This window comes from Corvus moneduloides, chromosome 7 (assembly GCF_009650955.1).
Source record: "Corvus moneduloides isolate bCorMon1 chromosome 7, bCorMon1.pri, whole genome shotgun sequence".
Taxonomy (NCBI): Eukaryota; Metazoa; Chordata; class Aves; order Passeriformes; family Corvidae; genus Corvus; species Corvus moneduloides.
This window is the reverse complement of record NC_045482.1, coordinates 8,379,487-8,402,302: the sequence shown is the minus strand read 5'-3', so window position 1 is coordinate 8,402,302 and position 22,816 is coordinate 8,379,487. Positions and strand designations below refer to the sequence as shown.

Below are 22,816 nucleotides of genomic sequence, written 5' to 3'. Positions count from 1 at the left end.
CACAAAAATTAACATTATAAAAACTTTCATTAGCACATAATATCCAAAACAAAGCAAAATGCCAATTTAAAGTATAAGGTTTTTTACTATTAATAGATTGTAGCTCAGACACTTAAACAGGGAGATGAAAAATATACTTCAGCTCACTTGTACAGCTCCTCCCCTGAGATTACAGAGCATATGGCTAATTAGAAGCAAACATATGGATCTCAAGAGATCATAGCAAAATAACTTCCAAGCCATAGTCACCAGAAGCAAGTCTGATGCTCTCAGGAATGCCCCATTCACAAACCCAACACCCAAAAACTGCAGTTTCCAGGACCTGCAGTAGGACCACACCAAACTGCAGGTCAGCAGAGATGATGGACATCTTGCATAGTGTACTCACAAAGGTAGACAGAGTTTGTGTTACTTCTCAGCTAGATGGTGCAAGGTATCCCTTTACATCGAGGCTCCTAACCGTCTGCTACTCTGAGTTACTAATACTGAGAAAAATAAAATCACTCTGACTATATCTAAGACCTACATAAACCCTCACAGGGAAAAGCCTGATAAACCTGAAAAGCAAAATCATCTTCAGCTCTGTCCAGTTTCCACATCTTCATTTTCTTTTTAAAGAACATGTATCTGCATTTTTTCAGTGACACACATATTATATAACAATGCTACAGTGAAAACATTAAAATGCGGAGAAGGAACTAACACTTTGTACATTGTGACCTACACAGAAAGTTATACAGCTCGATGCACAAGTACTATGAGACAAAGCTTTTCAGCTTCCAAAGATTAATACTACAGAAGCATTGCCTTTATCTGTCCTTCAACTATTCCAAGAACAAAATCTAGAAGTTACGATATACCTTTGTCCATCAACGGTGCAAAGTGACACCCCCCACAAGTCGGGGCTGAACTTGGCCAGTTGTGGAATATAGTCAGCAACCTATTACAGCGTGAAATAAAGAGAGACACATTACAATATCCAAAATACTTAACTCTACGTTACTTAAAATAAATGTCAATGGAAAGAATACACAAGGTAGAACTGAGTTACACTACTAATAATGACCTGGTATATTTAAGCTTCATTAGAAATTATTATATTCACTGGATCACTATCAAATAAAACATTTTTTCAAAGTAAAATTTTCAGCACATTCAGAGAGGTATCTGTGTTCTGTATTACAGCATGTTCAGCATTTTCAGATCATATAAAATTTTTAGCTTGTAATGAAGTCTGGGATTTTAAAACTAATTTATTGAAAATAAGCACCAGAATAAATTTTATTTACTAACAAAGGTGTGGTATTGACAATTGCCAGATGTGTAGAGCTGCATAATTTTTCTATAGACTAAGTGTAGTCTGACAAATTATACAGCAGTTTTATAAGAAAGAATAATGCTATTTTCATATTCCAACATCAAAACGCTACAAGATTCTTAGAGGCTATGGACTGTATTTCTAACACAGTTTACAAGTTGCAGGCATAACTGAACTTCCAAAACTCTTTCATTACGCTATCAGTTTAATTTTTCTAAAAATGTTAAGAAAAATCTATCTACTTAACAAATGACGCATTTGGTTAATACTAAAAACCTACAGAAGTCTGAAGTTGAATTTATAAACAGGTTACCTTTCCTCCAGATTGTTTTTTAGCACTTTCATACAGCTCATCAATATGGGAAGTAAACGACATAAAATCTGGAATGACAAACTTCCTTCTGAAAGCTTGAGTAAGCAACACAATATTACTTTGTACACACCTGCAAAAAGTTGAAAAAGTTTATTAGTACTTTGATAATGTACTGTCAAAAAGCCTACTTAAGTAGCAATTACATGTTATTTAATTAGGACCTTCAGTCCCTTGAAGCTACATGCCTACAAGAACAAGGCTTTATTACTTTTCCAATTTGTCACTCTATTTTTCTAAATTAGTTATAATAGTTTTATTGCATTCATTTTTATTTTTTTCTACTTAAAGCTCTCTTTTTGAAGTTTCAACTGTGAAGCTATACTGCAAGGTATTATCAATCTGCCTTCAAGTAGCACCTCAGCTTGCAAAAGGGATCTAAAGCACCCAGTTCTCAGGATCAAGCCATCTGTAGTTTATCTAGCCCAGTCCTTGTCCAAAACAGTACTAATTTCAGAGTTAGATCAGACTTAGGAGGTTCAGGGTTGCTTTCCCTCACTTGACTCTTTCACCACGAACTGAGGGGAGAACGCTGCCAACAGACCAAACTGGAATGTGATTCCCTTCTAATAAGAAAAAAGCCCTGTGGAAAAACCTGGTAACATCTCCTGAACTGAGCAAAAGTTCATAGTGAGCAGTACCGCAAGTTTCTAGTTTCAAACCGACAGCACTTAAGGAATCTCTGTTGCCTTTCAGCCCAGAACACAGTTACACTATCGGCCACACCCTCGGAACGTCAGCCCATCTGGGTCAGTCAAAAAACCGATGAGGTAAAAAGGACGTATCTAGGACAAACAGAAGGAAGGATGAACACAAACTGAGACATGCTGAAAGTGGTGTGTCTGTGGGTGAGGGGGGAGAGCACGAGCAGGGTGGCAACTGGGAGCCAAGTCAGTTGAAATATGACCTGATGAAGGGTATTAACAGCCCTATCCCAGTGCAAGGAAGACAAAGGGAGGTTTAACACCAAACAAACAGTTAACACCTTCATGCCATGCCTTCTGGCAGTGTTGACAAAAGCAGACACATACTATTAATGCAGGCAAATGAAAAGTTAAGAACATCTAGGCACATGCTACAAAGAAGAACATACCTTCCAATTAAGAGTTACTCAGAAAAAAAATAATTTTTAGGGAAATGTTTTCACTTAGATTAGGTATTTCAATAATCCTACTATTAAAAGTCATCATCAGTTCAAAACGAAGGTGCATGAAGATCGGTGAAGAGACAGAATTTTCCTCCCTTTGAAACCCCCTCTCTTTTTCTAAGTCTTTAAAGTCGCCTTTAAAGTCCTTAGTACTTAGACGACTTATCTTAAATTCAATTGATACCCGTTTCAAATGCTGATAGGCACTGGTCTCCGAAAGTGAACGAGAAATTGTGACGTTTCCGATGTACACAGTCACCTTACAAACTACTGTCTGTAATACGCTTCTCTTTCTTAGCCTATGTTAAAATTGCAGTTGAGTTGTTTTGTTGCAATCTGTCATATTTTTTTCTGTATCTTGCAAAAAATCCTGTTTGCTTTTGTTCCCAGCAGCTTCCAATTACAGTTACCTACTCCAGGTGCAAAACCCCTTTTCAAAAGTAATTAATAACACTGATGGCAGCTGTGCGCAGAATGAGTAACAACATAACATCCACTAGGTTCAAACTGCAGATACATTTCTAACATTGCCTATACCACCTGGACAGCATTAAGCACGCTTGTAAGAAAAAAAAATATCCAAAATTCACCCAAACCTATTAGAACAAGTCAATACAAAGTCTGGAAAACAAGAAGGCAGTATGCACTGAAATACAGTCCTCTTAAGATCACATTGTGTTTCTGAAACAGGAAGGGCATTTATACACTTAAAATTCACACCAAGTCTATGATGCTCACTTCAGCAGTACAACCATTTTAATGCAGGGACTGAAACTCACCACAGAAATGGCTAAGCTGGCGAAGGACATTACCTATCACTACCAATTTTTCCCAGACTCTGCCAAGGTCATTGTCTGGGTATTTATCATTAACCCAAGCAAATCATACGAATTCACAGACTAAATTAAATACAAGGGTTCAAGTCATCTAGATGGGTATTCAGAACAATAGGTGCATGGACAAAATAACAGAGTTCTTAGGTCTCCCTTTAACAGGACAGCAATGTTTTCAGTCAGCCAGGACATGAGCCATGACAGCCTCTAAAATTGTGCAGCTGACATCTCCTCCCCACCGAAATATTTAACTACTTATGTTCCAGGTAATCCCCTGGAGACGGCTGGCTTCAGGCTCCAAAGAAGTGGAGCACTAGGAAAAGATCACAGGGAGGAATTTAAATAAATAAATACATTGATCAATAAAAACCCTTCTATGGTCAAATGTTGTGAACAACTTGGCTCTTATCTCTCATACAGTTTAGTAGTGTTCCGGACAGGTGCACTAAAAACTTCCTATTTTACATTCTTCCATTTCAATGAACTTCACAATCTCAGCCTAAAAAAACAAAAACAATTCTCTTGCCAAATCCCAATCCAAGCATTTCTTGCCCCACTTTTAAAAAAAGTCTTTTCAAACTATAAATGTTTCCAGACACATTTTGGTTAGGAAGATTAGGCTGCAAGTCTTATGATCTATATTAACTGTCAATGACTTGTATATCCAAGTTTGAAAGCAACAGTTTGAGGGTCTTTGGAAACTGCATCTTTGTGCTCTAGCATGAAGTTAGAATTGCTTTGTTTCCTTTATCACCTTGTTAGGTTTATCCATCATTTTTCAAGTTCTGACTCAGATTGCTGATTACTGCTTCCCTACACAAAACAGACATGGCTAAAAACATAATCTGAATTTTCAATTCCAAAGAGCTTTTCAGCTATGTGTACAGATACACTTTTTTCCTGCTTTGAAAGCTACAGTTTATGCATTACAGAAAGCCATGTGAAATTCCATTACTAGGTCTATACAAGTGTTCAACACATTTAAACATTTTAGAAAAAAAAGTAGCATGTTGACAAACCAGATATTAATATTCTAACATGGTGGAAATCCTCTACCTTCTGTCAAAAGATTGCTCAAATCTAATTGCTCAAACAGGATGAAAACATTTAGTAACACCTGGGGTTAAGTTCCTCTAAAACTAAAGTTTTCATCAGGATTTGCTACCTATATTGAGAGCAGCACAGCCACTCAGCAGCAAACAGCAAACCCTGTCTGAGATCCAGAAACAGATTGACAGGTTGATGCTCAGTACGTAACACACTAAGACTGCTGCTTCTTACCCACACATCAAAGACGTGGTAGCAATACCACACTTCTGGGTCAATAAAGCAGGATAGACAGCACCTTGTGACAAAGGCTAATCCTACAAAGCCAAGCAAGCTATTCTGAAAAAAAAACAGGGTTTAAACTTAAGAGTTGAACTGCTACTCAGTAGCTATCATTTCATTCAAGTGTACACTATAATCAAATTAACTCAATTCTGATTGCCTTATGCCTTTCCTACCCCTCCTCCCCACTCTACCCCACTGACCAAAATATTGTTATTTGAGAAAAAGGGCTTTCTGCAAGTCGTATATTTTTCTGTTAGGAACATGCTATGAGTTTAAGGAAAAGCTAAGAGGGGTAGGAGGATTTCTTACAAATATTATCAGACTTTTTTCTACAAACTAGCTACAATGCCATAGAAACTTCTAAAAACACAGGGCATGTCAAAATGTGCACACTTTGTAAGGAAGATTAGCAAGTACAATCTTCCATATTTATTAAGTTGCCCAAGTTTCAACTAACAATAGATAGTACTACTGTAGTAAGTAATACCAGAAAGAAGAAAATTCACATAGCAAGCTAATCAGCATGTCACACTGCTTTCAGTAGCAGCTTGGTCTCACTCTGCAAAGACCACATCACGGCCATGTTAGCAACATAAGCAACTAATTCATGAATCTGTCAGCACTCTCTCCAAAATGTGCACCCCAGAAATCTTCAACTCAAGAAATTCCGCAGATGAAAGATTAAAACTCCAAGTTGTTCTGCCTGTAACATGGAGATTCTGATGTGGAGAGTGCTGTAAAGCCAAAAAACTTCAAAATAAAGCAGTTTTAGTCAAATTGGAGCCTAATGTGTAGAACCACTAAAAAGGCATACAGAAACAGACAATATAGACATATGAGCTGGTGTATTTTACAGCTAATTTCTACTGGATTTCATTGATTTAGTCAAGCTTATGTTATCACTACTCCAGATCACTTAACCTTGATACTTTATGTGATCTGGCAGCTTTGGATTCAAATTCAAGATGAGAATTACACCACTGACTTCTATGTTTAGGAAACTGAAGCTTCAAAGTCCTGAGGTAAGTACAGTTGAGTAGATACATTAGTTATATTTCACACCTTAAACACTTGTAGAAGAAAATACAGGGATTCTGTGCAAGTCTCTTCACAACAAATGCAGTGTCCCTACAAGGAACAGGTAAGCGAAGTTTGGGGGTTTTTAATTTACGAAAAAGGTTGCAAAGGAACCTTCTGCTGCTGCAAAGAAAAACTTGCTATGTGAAATAAGATTCACCTCTCCATGTCTGTATTATCTTTATGTTCAAAATTCTTCCTACAAAAGAAGCAACCATGTAAGCTTTCCACAAATTGTTATAGTAACGACTACTCTCCTCACACAGAGGATCGAATCCCAGAGATGTGACATAGAACATAAGATAATCCTGCTAATTAGCAATCACTTGTCCTTTTTCAAATGTACAGCCCTTGCCTAAAACGTAATTCAGAGTGTACTGTGACAAATAAGCCTTTTAGTACAAATGTAACACATAATAACAAATGCATTTCCCTTCCAAACCATCCATACACCCAGGAAGGTTTCTGAATCTAACAATTTCAAGTTTTTACTGGGCTGACAATAAAAACAGTGAAAACCTGGTCTTGAACGTAACACAGGAGTAAAGTCAGTCCATGCTGGATCTTTACAAAGTATCTCACATCTGCTTAAGGAGTTGACTGGTCTGTTATTTTCTCTCACACACAGACGTTCGCTTTTTCTCAATCTATTTCCAAAAATGTTTATATATATTTTAATATCTATATACATACCTTTTATGTTTATACATTTACACTTATATAAACTATGCAAATACACAGTATAGTATATATTTTATATACCTATATGTATATAAAATAAACATATTATATATGTATAATATATACACACATACAAAATAATATGTGCAAATAAGTTTTAAATATTATGATTTACCCTGTAAATGGAATTAAAATGCAGATGGAAAAATAGCCTAAAAATTACATTTCAAAATTTAAGAACCTCCAAATTTCCAATATTTTGGCGCACAAAAGCTGTAAGCAGAGGAGCAAAGGAGTGTGCTTGAAATGAACAGAAGACAACCTGAACAGTGCTTATACTATTCAGCTTACAGACTTTGCTAAAAAAAAAACCAATAAAAGCATCACTAAAATACAGCACACAGGTCTTTTCCAAAACAGACCAAAGGAATGTCTACCATCCTAACTCCTCTCATTTCCACGTATCTTGAAATTTAACTTCACTGTTTCCCACATACTCACTTTTAGAATTACACACATGCTCGGAACATCTTGCCACACAGAAGCAGCATCCTGAACTTCAGATTAAAAACTGACAATGTAGTGAGAGAGCAGTTTTACATAATCCTACTAAATACTTCATGCTGCATCAAATCATTTGTTTGGCATCTGACCAATAGTTGCAGTATGGGGTGAAAACACATGCAAACAACATTGACATATTAAACTCTTGTGGAGATCATGGAGCCTGTCTGCTACATGAAATCTGAGAACAAACTTTTATCAAAACAGCATGAGGAGTGTACATTTGACTCCCTTTCTAATCGATTTATATACCTTATGTCTCTCCTTAAGACAGCACTCAGTAACACACAGACAGCATTCATTCAGAATTATAGTTACATAATTGACAGAAAGTTTACTTTTTAAAAAGGTCTTTGTCCAGCATAACACCATCTGAAGTTGTCTGAAGAGTCAGTCTTAGCATATCCATGCACTCTTTCAATCGAGGATCAGATGTACGTAATCCTGTAGATTTGAGTGCCTATTATGATAAAACAGTAATTACTAAGTGAAAAGATATGCTATTACAATCAAGTTATCTACTGCTCAGCATTTATCACTACAAGAGATCTGCCACTGCATTATCAACAGAGACATTTTGACACTTTACTGATTCTTTAGCAATTTCCTTTGGCAATTTTGGCTGCATTATATGTCAAAGCATTAATATTACTTGAAATCCAGTGGTCCAACTACATTTTACACAAGCACAAATACTACTGAGCTGTGCCATAGGCACAGATGCTTTCAAGCATACTCTTTTGCACATCAAAGAAGTGAATAACAACATTAATATACTCATTCTCTTACTCAACTACAGAAACAGCACTGGGGGAAAAACAAGTTATATTCCTTCCCACATCTAAACATGGTCGACAGAAATTCTTTGCTTTGCTCTTGCACTTAGAATGTTAAAATAACCTTGCAGTAGTTAGCTTTCATACAGCACTCTGGAACAGTAAACTTACAGTTATGAATTTATGAACTGGTATTTTTTCTTGTCCTTCTGCAATAGTATAGAAAAGTAGATCTTCTAAGCTGGGAAGGAGACCTTGTTTCATTTTACTGGAAAACAGAATATAAAAAGTATAGATTATTTTAGTGCCTATTTTTATTTATACACATTTTTACATTATTCTCAGGGAAACACATTTTCACTACCAATGTAACTGCTACCACTAATTTCAAAGAACGTTTTTATCAGTGAACACAAAGCTTAGTTTGACTTTAAGTAGAAAAAAAATGGTAATATTACAAGTAGATTTTACAGTAGCAAACATTCTTAACTGCAACACAGTTATATTTTTACTGTCATACATTTACTGCTAAGATTATATTTAGATTTTTCTGGGAGTAGATTAATCACATATCCCTCTTTTTGATGTTACCAAGGATAGCTATGTTACTTGCAAGAGGATAAATTATTTATAAGATTCCAAGATGTACATGCCTCATAATAAAGTTGTAGAGCATTATGACCCAACTGTTCTACAAGCAAGAGGAGATGATAAATGTGTAATATTTTCTTCAAAACAGTCCTGTTTTCAGGACTCCACAGAGGAGTCCTGAAGCCCTTATCCTTCTAGTAGCTTATGTAAGGCCCATCAGCTACTGTGAAACAAGCAAAGACATCTGCAGCATAATCATCGGAGCACCTGAAGCAGGAGTGACTCTCATCACACCTACTTAGCTAAGTAAATCCAGTGTAGATGCACCTTTAATGGTCACTGTGCTTATCAGTGTAAACACACCGGCTCTCCAAGATCCCAGGTGCTACCTATTTCACTCCAAGATAGGCTTCCCCTATGGCTGCAGTTTCTTGTTACCTGCATCTCCATTTTATGTGAAATCTGAAGGAAACCTACCAGACTAAGCATTGAGATTCCTTCTAAGACAGAAAGCTGTAGCACTGACAGCTTTCCCTCAAAGCCTTTGGAATGTTATAGATTTAACCTATAAAAAGTTTTGCTCTCCTTGATATTCCAAAGCACCCTGCAGCAGGCAGGAGCCCAAGTCTTTACACTTGGCCTGTAAGCAGTAGAACATACACTTTGAGACTGGGAGGGGCAGCAACAGCAAAGGGATTCCCATCCTTTGGTCCCCTGAAGTGCCTAGGTTTGCTTCCAGACAAAAAAAAAGCCAATGTTCCGATGTTTGACAAGCAAACATACATAAAACCAAAAGAAAACAAATGTAGATATTAACTAAAATGCAGAGTATGTAGTCTTACATCATTCTAGCCATCAACTGTAAAGGTCTATCTTATAATCTATTAATATTGGCAATACTTTCTTACTATACGGTAACGGATAAACTAATGCCTGAAACTAGAATGCTCAGTGGCCATTTATGTATTTTTATACATTCATGCAAGCGTGTACAAAAAGCAGGTCCAAATTCTAGTCACTGAAGTTTTCAAGAGATTAGTAATCTTTGAATAACAGAAGTCAGGGTTCTAACTGCAAAAGTAAAATGCTACAACTAAGCACAGACCCTAGACAGGCCAATGCAATCTTACTGACTGACGTTTAATCCTCTCCTCTCCCAATACTTGCACAAGTCAGATTTATGATTATTTTTAATAAAAATCTGATTATATCCAAATACCCTTTTAAATTTAAGACAACCTCTAGACTGCCCTTGCCTCCCTCCTTTCCTAGTAACTAGCTGTGAAAACCAGTAGTAAAAAATACCACCTCTCATTTTCTAATTTAAAACACTGTATTTACATACTAAGAACAGAAGACAGCTTTGTAAGCCAACAGAACTTTCCTTGTCTTACAGTCTAGATTTTTTTTTTTAAATTTAAATTATGCTGGCTGACTAATGCACAGACAGGCTGGCAATTCAACCAAGACAAACGCTTGCTACTACCTCAAGCAAATTACTGAACAGCCCTTTTCCTAAAGAAAATTCAGGTCTTCCAGGCAGCATATTTTGCTTTCAGTCCTTTGGGGACAGTATGTCCAGTCAAGCCAACAGAACCAGAACTACCAACATAGCAACTAAAGCTTCCCCCTGCATCTGCATCCTAATTCTGCAGGGAACTAATTTGAAAAGTTATGCTAAGTTACATTGTCTACACCCCTACATCTTCATCATTTACACAGAGCTTTTAACTGAGCTCCCCAACGTGTCAAGATTTCATGTTTTAAGGGATGTCTATGCTACATGAGTCATTCCTGGACTGCTGAAGGTCTGGCAGAGGAAGCTTTCCTATTTCACTTTAGCAAAACCAGCCAGCAAACACACTGAGAAATTTTAACAGATAACCTATTTAATTACACATTTCTGAGCAATTACTCAGAATTTTACAGCTGTTCCAAGAATTTCTGTCTGGAAAGGTGCAGAAAAATACTTCAGACATTTAACCAAGATTTTAGCTGCCTCTTCATAGGCTTTTAAACTATTAAAGAGATGTGCACCCTTCACAGCAGAAAATCTCTCAACATGGTCTTCATATCTTTCACATCTGCTGTTGTTCAATATTGGGTCACTCAGCCTAATTAAACAATGGAGCTGCACAGACTACGAAAGCAAAGAGGATGACATTCAATATATTTACAGAAAATTGCTCCTCGTCAAATAGTCCACCTTTTCATAAAGTTTATCAGCTAAATAGGGGTGAAAAGGCTTGCTCTGCAGTTTATCAGATCAGTGATGTCAGTAACCAATGTTTGCTTAACCTAAAAGATGTGTTTTGGCACTGGGAGCACACTTAGCAAGATAATTCTGCTCCACACACGTAAAAAAAGCTGTTTTTCAGGTCGGGGAACTTGCAATTTTCACAGTCAAATTAAGTGGAAATTCCAGTTTACCTGATTTGAAGAATAATGACTTTTGATACTTATTTACCTTCTTTAAAAAAATAAATAAGCACCAGACTATTAAACAACTAGACTTCTTTGGTAGTGTACTAATCTGTGGGCTACAATACTGGTGGACTGTTTTAAATATAAAGGAAAAAAAAACAGGAATTCCAAGCACAAGGACTTTGCAGTCCGTATCATTCGTTCTTTCAGCTCTTCCTTTTGCATCAGTACAAAGCCTACACCAGATTCTGGGGATGATTTCATTTTAACAAACGCTGCATTTCTAGGACAGAAACAAAATTAAATTTCAAAAAACATGGAAGATTCCTACTTTGTACTTCAAGATAGAACTGCCAAAATGCAGAACAGGATTTACAGAACAACAAATGATATAAAGATATGATATTGCTAATAATACTTTCAGGCATTATTAACAAACAGGACACCAGTCATAAAAATGCGGTCACAATTACTGTCACAAACAGTGGTCCCTCAGGGGTCTGTACTGGGACCAGTACTGTTTAGTATCTTCATCAATGACACCAACAGTGGGATAGAATGAAGCCTCAGCAAGTTTGCCAACGACACCATGCTGAGTGGTGCAGGTGACAAGCCTGAGGGATGGGACACTATTCAGAGCAACCTAGACAAACTGAAGAAGCTTGTCCAGGTGTGAACCTCATGAAGCTCAGCAAAGCCAAGTGCAGGGTTCTACACCGGGGCCACAGTAACTCCCGGAATCAACACAGGCTGGGGGACAAACAGATCAAGAACAGCCCTGACGAGAAGGACTCGTGGGTGCTGGTGGAGGAGCAGCTGGACATGACCCAGCCATGTGCACTCAGAGCCACACCTGTCCTGGGCTGCATCCAGAGGAGTGTGGGCAGCAGGTCAAGGAAAGGGATTTTCCCTTCACTCTGCTCTGGTGAGACCCCACCCAAAGTACTACATCCAGCTCTGGGGTCCTCAGCACAGGAATGACATTGGCCTGTTGGAGCAGGTCCAGAGGAAGCCACCAAGATGGTCAGAGGGATGAGCAGCTCCCCGTGAAGAGGTAAGGTTCAGGGAAATAGGGTTGTTCAGCCTGGAGAAGAGGAGGGTCTTGGGAGACCGCACTGAGGCCTTTCAGTACCTAAAGGGGGTTTATAAGAAAGATGGGGACAGGCTTTTTAGCAAGGTCTGTTGCAATAGGACAAGGCATAATGGTTTTTCACTAAAAGAGAACAGCTTTATATTAGACACAATGAAGAAATTTTATGGTGAGGGTGGTGAAATGCTGGAACAGGCTGTCCAGAGAGGAGGTAGATGCCCCATCCCTGGAAACATTCAAGATCAGATTGCATGAGGCTCTGAGCAGCCTGATCTATTGAAGATGTCCCTGCTCATTGCAGAGGGGTTTGTACTGAGCGACCTTTAAATAGTCTCTTCCAATCCAAACTATTCTGGGATTCTATGAAAGCTGCAAGTCACAGTCAGATAGCCCCTCTATCTAAAACAGGCACCTTGAAGAAGTTGTCACCATAACACAGATAAGTATTTCCAACCAAGAGACACAAACACTTGTCAAGTCACTAAGAAACTACTTTCTGTCCACTTGTATAGTGAGACGCTGGTCCCATAACAGAGGTGGGCAACTATTTACCCAAGAACTTAAACAAGATTCAAGAGGAAACTACATATTTATAAACTTAGACCAAAGATAGACATGTTAGCTATCAAAGTGCTTATGGTAAAACAAAAAACTGCAGCTTCAAAACCTTGGCCTCTACAGACGTTATGAAAGGTCTAATAAAAGTGCACTTCTAACTGTTTCTTGCATCTCTGAGTATTGTATCCACACTCCACAGGAGTATCAGCGAAATGAACCACTGCCTGGTTATTAGTTATTCCTCTGTAATCTGGCCTGGCTGCAAAAGCAAATTTATTTTTAAAAGTATCTCCAGAATTCATCTCTGCCTTAAAAATGAGCACTACCACTCCCTTGTCATTTAAAAAAAATAATGAAACATTTCTTTTAACCGCTTTGAGATATTCTATATACTAGTGTCCAGCAGTATACATAGCTGTAAAAAGTGAGCAATTTAGCTTTCAAAAGTTAGGGTCACTCACATTTTGCTCCTCCCTCTCACCTTAATCAAGGCCTTTGTAATTTAGAAATAGCTTCTACTAAGATAAACTGATCCCTTTACTGTCCAGCATAAGATGCAAGATGAACAATGCACTCTTATACTGAAAGTAAAAGCAAGAAAAGAACAGTTATATTGAAAGTAGGAGCAAAGGGTATTAAATATTATACACTTCTATAACTGAGGAGTATATTAGGCTACTGTGTTTTAATAACTCAGGCATGAGCATAGATATTATTGTGTTTTAATCCACAGTTCCCATTAATTAAATTTACCAGTCTGTGACCACTCTCAGTTTAAGCTCAATTATTTTTCCTCTCTAAAATATATTAAGCTTTAGTTGGATACACAGTGTGAAGGCTGGATAGCAGGGATAAGGAGGTGGTGGAAGATATGAAGGAAAAAATGCACAGGGGATCTGGTTATGCAATGGGATACTAGTTATTTCATCAGCCACAGACCTCATAATTTATTCTATGAGGAATTCAACTGTTCTAAATTTCTCTGCAGTATTTGCACAGAACATTTTAGGCTCTCACTTGCAACTGCTACTCTCTCTATGCAAGAACTGTTAGACAAGCAAATAATCAGGAAAACCTTACTGCTGCCTTTTGACACTGTGGGTTATTTCTGTATCCCAGAATCATGACCTTATAACCAAATAGAAAAAAAAATAGCCCAACAACGCTAACAAATAAACAAAAAAAAAAGAGTAAAAAGGACTATTGCCAGTTGGGTCCACAAACCACTTGCCAAACACCACTCAAATGTTAGACACTACGGATGGCAAAGTGCTGGAATCAGCAGAATACACAGACTGCACTGACTTAGCCCAGTTGTCGATGCAGTTCAGACACCTATCTTTTGAAGAACCTCACTTTGCTCAACCCTGTACTCTGTCTTAACAAAGCAATGATTTCCACATGTATTCTACCATTTACAAATGCTTGAAGGAAGATTTTCATAGTTCTGCATTAAGAAAAGTAAGAATGAAAGTATCCAGCAGCCTGACTAATGTCCTACCAGGAATTCCTGCACAACCTGAAATGAAAAGAAAGTTTCTTGCTTTTTCCTTGATCATAACTATATGATAGATGTTTTATAGAATTCCTCCCGGTTCACTCTGCAGTAAGACTCAAAGAACAAGCATCTGACTTTAAAAAACATCATTTTGTCAAAAGCCAAAAATTATTAAAAGTGCTTAACTGGTTTGTGATTACACAACTTTACCACACACATTAGAAATTAAAGAATTTCACTAATTGTTGCTAGCTGTAGGAAGCTAATAACAGCTCAGTTTAAGAAAACATTGCCTCTTCAATAAATCACCTTTGCAATACCCTCAAAAACCCATCACACCTGGCATGCTGTTTTTTTCCAAAGTTTTAATGTCTGTATTTCTGCTTGAAAACAGAAGTGCAATCTTTATAAACCACACCTATTCAAGCCACAGAAGAATAATTTTCATTATATATATAATTCCAAAACATTATATATAGAGCTAATTCAAAGAAGAGACTTCATATTTGTTGAACAATAGCATATATTTAAAAATTACAGCCGTATGATTGTGTATTATATTGTACATGGTTACATAACCTGACGTGCATGCATTTTTTAAGGCATCTGACAGCAGAAGTAACTAGTGATACCTTCAAAGCAGGCTATACCCCACTGAACCAGGCTGAGCAGCTAACACATCTGGGGGGAAAAAGCAGAAAACAGGGCCACAGCCTCCTTCCCCACCTGCCATATTGAAGTTCATGCTAAAAAAAAAAACCCACAAACCACAACTCAAAAGCAGAACTATTAGCAAGCTAAGGGGAAGCCTTCCTGACTGGCCTTGTGGAATCTTTTCCAGACTTCCTCTTAGCATCAGACTAACAGAGACTTTGCTCAGTGTCAAGTGCCCTTTCTCAGCCCTGTTCCTTCTGTCATTTACTCTTCTCATCTAGGTAATAAGCATAGCAAAGCCTGAGAAAGCAGCTTGGGTGTAATTTTAATTATGCCACCCCATAATCAGCACACAGGGTGCCTACAGGAATGCCACGGGGCACATTTCAAACACACACAAAGGAGAAGTCATCATGGGCTTGCAGTCAAGCTGTCAACCTTCTTCTAAAAGGTTATCTGAGATACTAAATGTACCCAGGTTCAAACAACCAATGCATAGGCTGTCAGACAGGGAGTGGTAGGAAATGAACATTCAAGACTTGCATAATGCTGAGTACTAACAAAGCAGAATGCTCTGCCAATCCATTTACCTCATCATTATACCCTATCCGTGGTATCCACTACCAGTCATTACCAGGTAAAAAACTGGAGCTGATACACCTGTCTCTGACCTTTTTTTTTTTTTTTTGGAGTATTTCAAGTTCTGAGTGAAGGAATTTTAACTTCATAAACATATACAGCCTTATCATTCTATGACCTGCACGTACCTTTGCCACTAAGGGACAAATAAGGACCTCTTGGCACAGGCACACATCCTGCCTATAAACATCTGTACTCGCCACGTACGAGTGGCAGTATCTGTCCCTGGCTGCACTAGATCACAGAATTCTTAGGGCTGGATGGGACCTCCGGAGATCACTCAGTTCAACCCCCCTGCCAAGGCTGGGTCACCCTAGGGCGGGTTACATAGGAACGCACCCAGGTAGATACAGACGTAGAGAAGACAATCCTGCAAAACTTCCAAGGCAGCACTACTCACCATGCACACTGCCTTTAATAATTAATGCGAGATGACACAGCTTTCGCTTCTCTTGAAAAATATTTTTAGCCAAGTGGAAACGCTACCAAAGCCACCCTATCGGCACGCTCCCTGCGCCGGGCCTCCCCACGGACGGCACCCCCGCACACACGCAGGAGGGACCTCCAGGCCGGGGGAAGCCCGAGGCGCTGCCTGGGCCCCACGCCGCGGTGAGCGGAGCCCCGACGGACGCACACGCCCCACCACCACGCGTGTACGCTTCCCTCCCGCTCCGACCCCCCCAGCCGCGACCCGCGGGACCCGCCGGCAGCCGGGCCCGCACCGCCCGGGGAGCGGCCGGGATAGACCCCGGGGTCCCCGCACCTGCCGGGGAAGCGCCCGCCCGGCCCAGCCCGGCCCCTTCCGCAGGCACCACGCGTGCGAGGGGGAGGCGGCGCTCACATGGCGCCTCCGCATCATCCCCCGCGCCCGCCGCCCCCTCCACACTCACTTCTCCCCGCCGCCGCCTCCGGCCACCTCCTTGCCGCCGCCGCCGCCGTGGTTATTGTTGTGGCCGCTGTCGGCGGGGGGCTCGCCGGGAGTCGGTGACGGCGCCTGCGCCCCCTTCCCCGGCTCCTCCAAGGCTCCCTCCGAGCGGGTGCACAGACTCCGCGCTGACGGCAGCGCCGCCGGGCCGCGGCGGGCGGCGGGAGGGCTGGCGCCGAGGGCGGCGAGCGGCGGCGGGAGGCGCCTGGTCCCGGCGGGGGGTCCCGGGATCGGGGCCCCGCCGCCGGCCGCCCCCGGCGGGCCGAGCAGTAGCAGCTCCCGCAGTAGCGCCGAGCGCCACAGCCGCATCATCCTGCGCCACCGCGCCGACTGCCCGCCGCGCCGCCCGGCCGCGCCTCTCGCGCCGCGCCGCGCCCGCCCCCCGCCGCGCGCCATTGGCCGAGCCCGCCTAACTGTCAGGCGTGCGGCGCGCCCATTGGCCGGCAGGGACGCCACTCAGGGGCGTTGCCACGCCCCCGGCGCGGGCCGAGTCTCCCCGCGGGGCCGCTGGTGTCGCGCGCGGCCGGCGGGGCGGGAGCAGCAGCGCCCCCAGCGGGCGGACCGGGCGCGCTGAGGGGGCCCCGGGGCGCCGCCTCCCTCCCTCAGTCGCTTCCTCACGCCTTCCTTTCCGCCCTCCCTCGCTCTGCGACGTGTAAAGGCGTTGGGAGCGGGCTGGGCTGCGGCGGTGTGGGGTTCAGGTTGCCATGGATATGGCCATTTTTTAAAACTGTATGTTTTTGATTACGAAGTGCACCGCCTCTCCCGTGCCGGCAGGATCACAGAATATGCTGACTTCAAAGGGACCCACAAGGATCATCGAATCCAACTCCTGGCCCTGCACAGGACACCCCAAGAACCACACCCTGTGCCTGAGAGCCTTGTCCGAACACTTCTTGAACTCTGTCAGGCTGCAGCTGTGACCACTTCCCTGGGGAGCCTGTTCTACTGCCCGACCACCCTCTGCGTGACAAAGCTTGTCCTAATACCCAAACGAAGCCTCCGCTGACACAGCTTCAGGCCATTCCCTCTGGTCCTGTCACTGGTCACCACAGAGAAGAGAGAAGGAGGCACAGGGCCTGTGCCAGCCACACACCAGGCACCCTAGGAAAAGTTTCAGGAAACAGGAGCCGGTTGAAAATATCCTCAGGAGGAATTCTTGTTCCCGCATTCTTTGGGCCAAATGCTTCTGGCAATGAGCAGTTACTAAGGGGTTTCCACATACTTTCAATAAAAATGTAACTGCATAGCTCATTGCCAAAACTTACAGTGGAAGCTGTAAGTCTTGGTCAAATGTATGAAGTTTCTTGTTTTTAGGAAAAAATAAATAAACCAAACACAAACCCACAAAAATCAACCACCTGGATGCCCAGGTGAACTGGGTGCGGCCATTCACATCATCGAGCATTTAATCAGAGTGTGGAAATTTTGCTGCTGCTCACCTACATGTCCCAGTTTGGGAACCACCGACCCATGGTAGTGCAGTTCTAAAAGCAAAAGTGTACCAGAAAAGAGTAGCAGAAAATAACTGCAGGGCTTCGACACAAGGTGTAAATGTCAGTCCTTATATACACTTAAGCTTCTGTCACAGCTGTCAGGATATAGCATTTTGGAAGTCACAGATTTTGCAGTTACTTGGTGAAACTTTGTTCAGATCACCAACTGCTAAATTTGTCCTAGATGAATACAGATCTATATTAGCAGACTGTATCCATTATGGGTAACAGTGGAAGAGGAGATTTCTTGTCATCCTACTTCCTCAGTAATGCCAACATGCAAACCAGTTTTTTAATTGTCCCTAGTCTTCTCAGTTTAGGAATCTTAATTTTCTGAGCAAAAATGTAAATACTTGTGGAGCTGTGAGTCTATTACAGCTAAATTTCCTTGTGAACAATTTCCCCATGCATTGAGGTTTATTTCATCTGGTATGTTTATTATGTTTGGCAGAGGTGGGGGCGGAAAAGCTGTAGTTCTGAGTTAGAATGATCTTGCTGCACACTTTATTGGAAGTGTTTTACTCTGAAGGTACTGATATTTTGTTTTCCACTACCGCCCCAGATTGAAAGTTTCATGTGTCTAGGCACAGTAAATTGCTCTTAAAGACCCCCATAAAACAGAGAGGATTCTGTTACCCGTTTTTCCTGCACTCTGAAATAACTACAAATAGACATGGAGAATAGTCCTTCCTTGTGCTTCTACTTACACGGCAGCATAAATATCCACAGGGGTTTCCTATGCTAATAAATTGTCACAACAGCCATGAGGGTTTTTGGAAGAAGATATAAAGATAGCTGATAATCTATGCCTATGAAATGAGCCTCCACGCACCAATGGTTTTTCTTCCCACTGAACAAGGAAACTTGAAATACCAGTGTGGGATGTGTAATCCTGTGCTGCAGTAACTTCACATACAAAAATGCAAAGTACCTGCAGTTCTCACGTACTTATTATGTTACCTATTATATTTCCTGGAACTAATTTTGGACTTCCATTTGCTAAGTCCTTTTTGGCAAGCCAATACTGCCTCTTTTATCCTGCTGCCCAATAATATTTCTAATTTTTAAAATTCTGTTATGTAAAATACTCTAAAGATGGAAGTCTCTCAAGCACCTTTTCCATTCTTTCTACAGTCTGCTGCTCTAAGACCAGAGACAGTGACTGCTGTCTCTTCCAGGATGTGCATTTGGTCACTAATCAAACACACAGTTCTGCAGACACTACAAGATTCTGAATTTTAGTGCCAAGGTGGTTTTTTGGTGTGACAGCTGTGCTCTTTTCTAAGCCAGCTGTTTAGCCACAACCTGGTGCAAAAGCTTGTCTAATTCATCCTTTACACTGTAGGGGGAGAAGAAGCAGAAGAATGAAAAATGTAATGATCTGGATCTTTCCTTTTAGTGCTCCGATTTCTGGTCAGAACATTGCAGATAAGGTGTGTGGGAAGGAAAAAGAAGAGCTACTGCATTCACAAAAATATTTGCCTCTCAAAACAGTACCCCCATGCTACACGTTCTTGACCCCACAGGAACTCTTTCATTTTACTCACTTCCTCTTCTTTTTTCTTTTTCACTTTGTACACTATTGCCTTATTCCTTTATTTAACCTTTTAGTATTGCCTTCACATTAGTACATTAGTACTAATTATTACATACCTCCCAGTGCATGTATTCTTCACTAAAGCTTTTCTTAAAACTCACTGAAAGAAATTAATCCTGGACTTCTCTCCCTGGAAATTCCCCTGTCTGTATTTTAGCTCATGAGGGCAGAAAATGCAAGTTGCTCTGTGTGTGGGACTACAAACACACAGCTTGGGAACAATGCAAAATGATAAATATAGCTTCAGATCCAGAAAGTTCAAGGGCAATAGTGACTCATTCGCTATTCTGAGAACTTTTGCCGCATAATTCAGGCCATCACTCCTTGCTTCTACTATGACTAAGCCTGAGACGTTTCACCCACTGATTCTCTCCCTTCCTCCCACTGCCACAGGTATACCAGAGTCTTAATCTAAAGACAGATTTTTAATTTTTTTTTTTAATTTAAAATGAGCCATAAGAAATGTAGTAAAAATAGCATCAGAAACACAACTATTTGCTTGGGAAAAGTGTTATCCATTAAACCTGTTAAACTGACACTGATTTTTGTATTGATACAGATGTTAGACTGGGCTTTCCCATATCCCAGTGAAACCCCCTTTAGACTTCTCCTTTGAACAGAGTGATACTACTCGTCTCTTTGGAAAGAGAAGACACACCATCTGCTCTGCCATTCTGTGTTTCACATAGTATCCCAAGAGAAACAGAAAATTACAAAATGGTTTCCACACAGTACAAAGAAATTTGAAATTAAAATTCCCCATAGCTTTTATTTTGAGTTGGTTACACAACCAGCAGTAACCATAAGCCAATTACTCTCTTTTTAATTTCCACAACTATACATGTTCTTTTGTAAGACAAAAATTATTTGAATTTAAGACAACAAGGTTCTTCAGGAAAGGAAAAAAAAGAGGATCTTTTAAATAGGCATTATTCTTTAAGTATTTCCCTTAAGCTGTATTATAGCAAAATATTCCTAGTATAGATCTCTAAAAATAATCCCTATTTCAGAGGTTTTCCTTTCTAAAAGGGGCATAGCAGCATTAATCTCTTAGGAGAAAGGGCTCTGAAAAGCAGGTGGAAAGAGGTCTTCTCAGTTCAAGCACATACACTGATAGCTTTCAGGAAGGTTAAATCCTCCCATCAGATCAGCAGGGCAGATTTCAAATAAGCGGCAGAAATTAAGGATTATCTTGACTACGACATGAACTGTTTACTTTGCTATTTTAAATGGTTATGTTGGCTCCATTTCATTTGTTGCTGGGTAATGCTTTCTGAAAGAGAACTAAGGACAAGAGACAACTTTTATCTATTCAAGTATTTCTAAAAAATCTAGGAGCAGTTCCTAAAAATATTTTTTTCTTTTGTGAGGCTAGCTTGCTGCACCTTTGGGTAACATTTTTATACTGGTTCAAGTGAAAGGTGCTCAGTCACAAGAAACATTCCCCGTTGGATTGTACAGAGGATACGGAACAGCTTCCTCTGAGCACAGAAGCATAAGCAGTAAATAGTTACTATTTAATCTCAGAAAATGAATGTTCAAATGTTTGGGCATAATAGCTCAGAAATCCAACAAGGAGGAAAACATTCAGAGCATTTATTTAACTGGAAAGTAATGGCTGAGGGAGTGACCTCAAGTGACAAGCAATAAAATCAAAAATGCCCTTCCTGCATAGTGCATCCATGAGTCAATAGCTCAGTTCATATCACTCACATTCCAGGCAAACAGAGGCAGCGAGGAATTAATTCAAAGAGAAGAATATTTGGAGGGTTTGCCGAGACTGACGTGAAAAGAGACTACAAGGGCCTGGGACATTCCTAGCGTGGTTGACAGACAACATATGATGTGTTCTAGTATATATAACAAGAGCAAGCAAATCACAGAAGTAGGGTTATGGAGGATGACCTGCAAAGACTGGCACAATTTTTTCCTATTACTCTATTTGTTAACCTGCTTCCTTTCCTCTTGGTTGGTTAGACAGCACCATCGTTCCTCATGCTCATTATCAGTAATAGCGTTTTTCAGATGCAGCATTCTTCACATATCAAGAACATTCACCTTCAGAAGCCAACAGCTTACCTGCCAGAGAAGCATTCCTTGCTGCATCCAGCACACTGCATGTTATTTGCACTACAACATATCTAAATCATACTGTTACATACCCCATGCATTCCACCCACAATCACATTTAATGCTTAATTCTGATGACATCTCTTAAACTACTACAGTCCAGGTCTTGATCTTACAGGAGGCCAGGACACGGGAGCAAATTTGGATCTTCTGTTTGTATTCCCAGTCCTCAAATATTGGCCTTGGTAACCTTGTGCAAGCAAGGAGAAACAAGTGACAACATCATCCAACTGCTCTATCACATGCCTGAGATGAGCATGCATGAGGGAGCTCAGGAGAGCCCACGGGCTCGTGTCTCACTGCTCTTGAGACCAGACATGGGAAATTGGTGCCAGCATTTAGCAGAGGTTGGAGCACTTGGGCTGACCACAAGCTGACTCGTCACGTACAAAGCTCCACAGTACTGGGCAGTCACTGGCTGACCATTAACACCTGAGTTATTAGGCCCCTAAAGGGCCCTAAGGAAAGATGGGGAGGGACTTTTGACAAGGGCATGCAGTGCCAGGACAAGGCGGAATGGCTTCCAACTGACAGAGGGCAAGTTTAGATTAGATATTAGGAAGAAATTCTTCATTTGTGAGGCTAATGAGGCCTTGGCAAAGGTTGCCCAGAGAAGCTGTGGCTGCCCCATTCCTGGAAGTGTTCAAGGCCAAGTTGGATGGTGCTTGGAGCAACCTGGTCTAATGAAAGGTGTCCCTCTCCATGGAAGGGGTTTGGAATGAGATGATCTTTAAGGTCCCTTCCAACCCAAACCCATTCCATCATCTACACGTGCCACCTCAGCCCTGAAGTGATGGAGAAGCCAGTGCGTGCTGCAGCCTCCCCTTGTCCTAAGCTGATTGCTTTTAGCTCTGAATTTCAGCACGTTAAAAAGACCCTGGGAGAGGTGCAGGGTTTCAGGCCAAAGCATAAAAGTGCATCTCATTTAATTCTCCCATGTTGGAAAAACCCTAGTTTTACCCTTTCACAAATTCGCAAATACCTGTGGCCATGTAAAAGCTTAAGCTTAACAGAACACCCAGTCATAAGAGGAGGGGTTCCCATCCTGCAGAAAAACAAAATAAACAAGGTAAAATGAAGCAAGCAAAACAAGCAGTTAGGCTGTAATGGAAACTGTCT

General features: G+C 40.9%; 1 protein-coding gene across 2 annotated transcripts in view; it reads right to left on the bottom strand.

The window, feature by feature from the left end:
* The window catches only part of GLS (glutaminase), a 62,609-nt gene extending 45,736 nt beyond the window's left edge, over positions 1 to 16,873 (bottom strand). The window contains exons 1-5 of one of the 2 annotated variants that reach the window (XM_032114273.1): positions 16,443 to 16,873; positions 8,270 to 8,366; positions 7,661 to 7,782; positions 1,632 to 1,761; positions 861 to 940 (exon numbers count right to left, since the gene is read on the bottom strand). In XM_032114273.1, coding sequence (XP_031970164.1) covers positions 861 to 940; positions 1,632 to 1,761; positions 7,661 to 7,782; positions 8,270 to 8,366; positions 16,443 to 16,873 — 860 coding nt within the window. The remainder of the gene's footprint in view (positions 1 to 860; positions 941 to 1,631; positions 1,762 to 7,660; positions 7,783 to 8,269; positions 8,367 to 16,442) is intronic. The other variant, XM_032114274.1, reaches the window with a different exon arrangement.
* Positions 16,874 to 22,816: the final 5,943 nt, after the last annotated feature.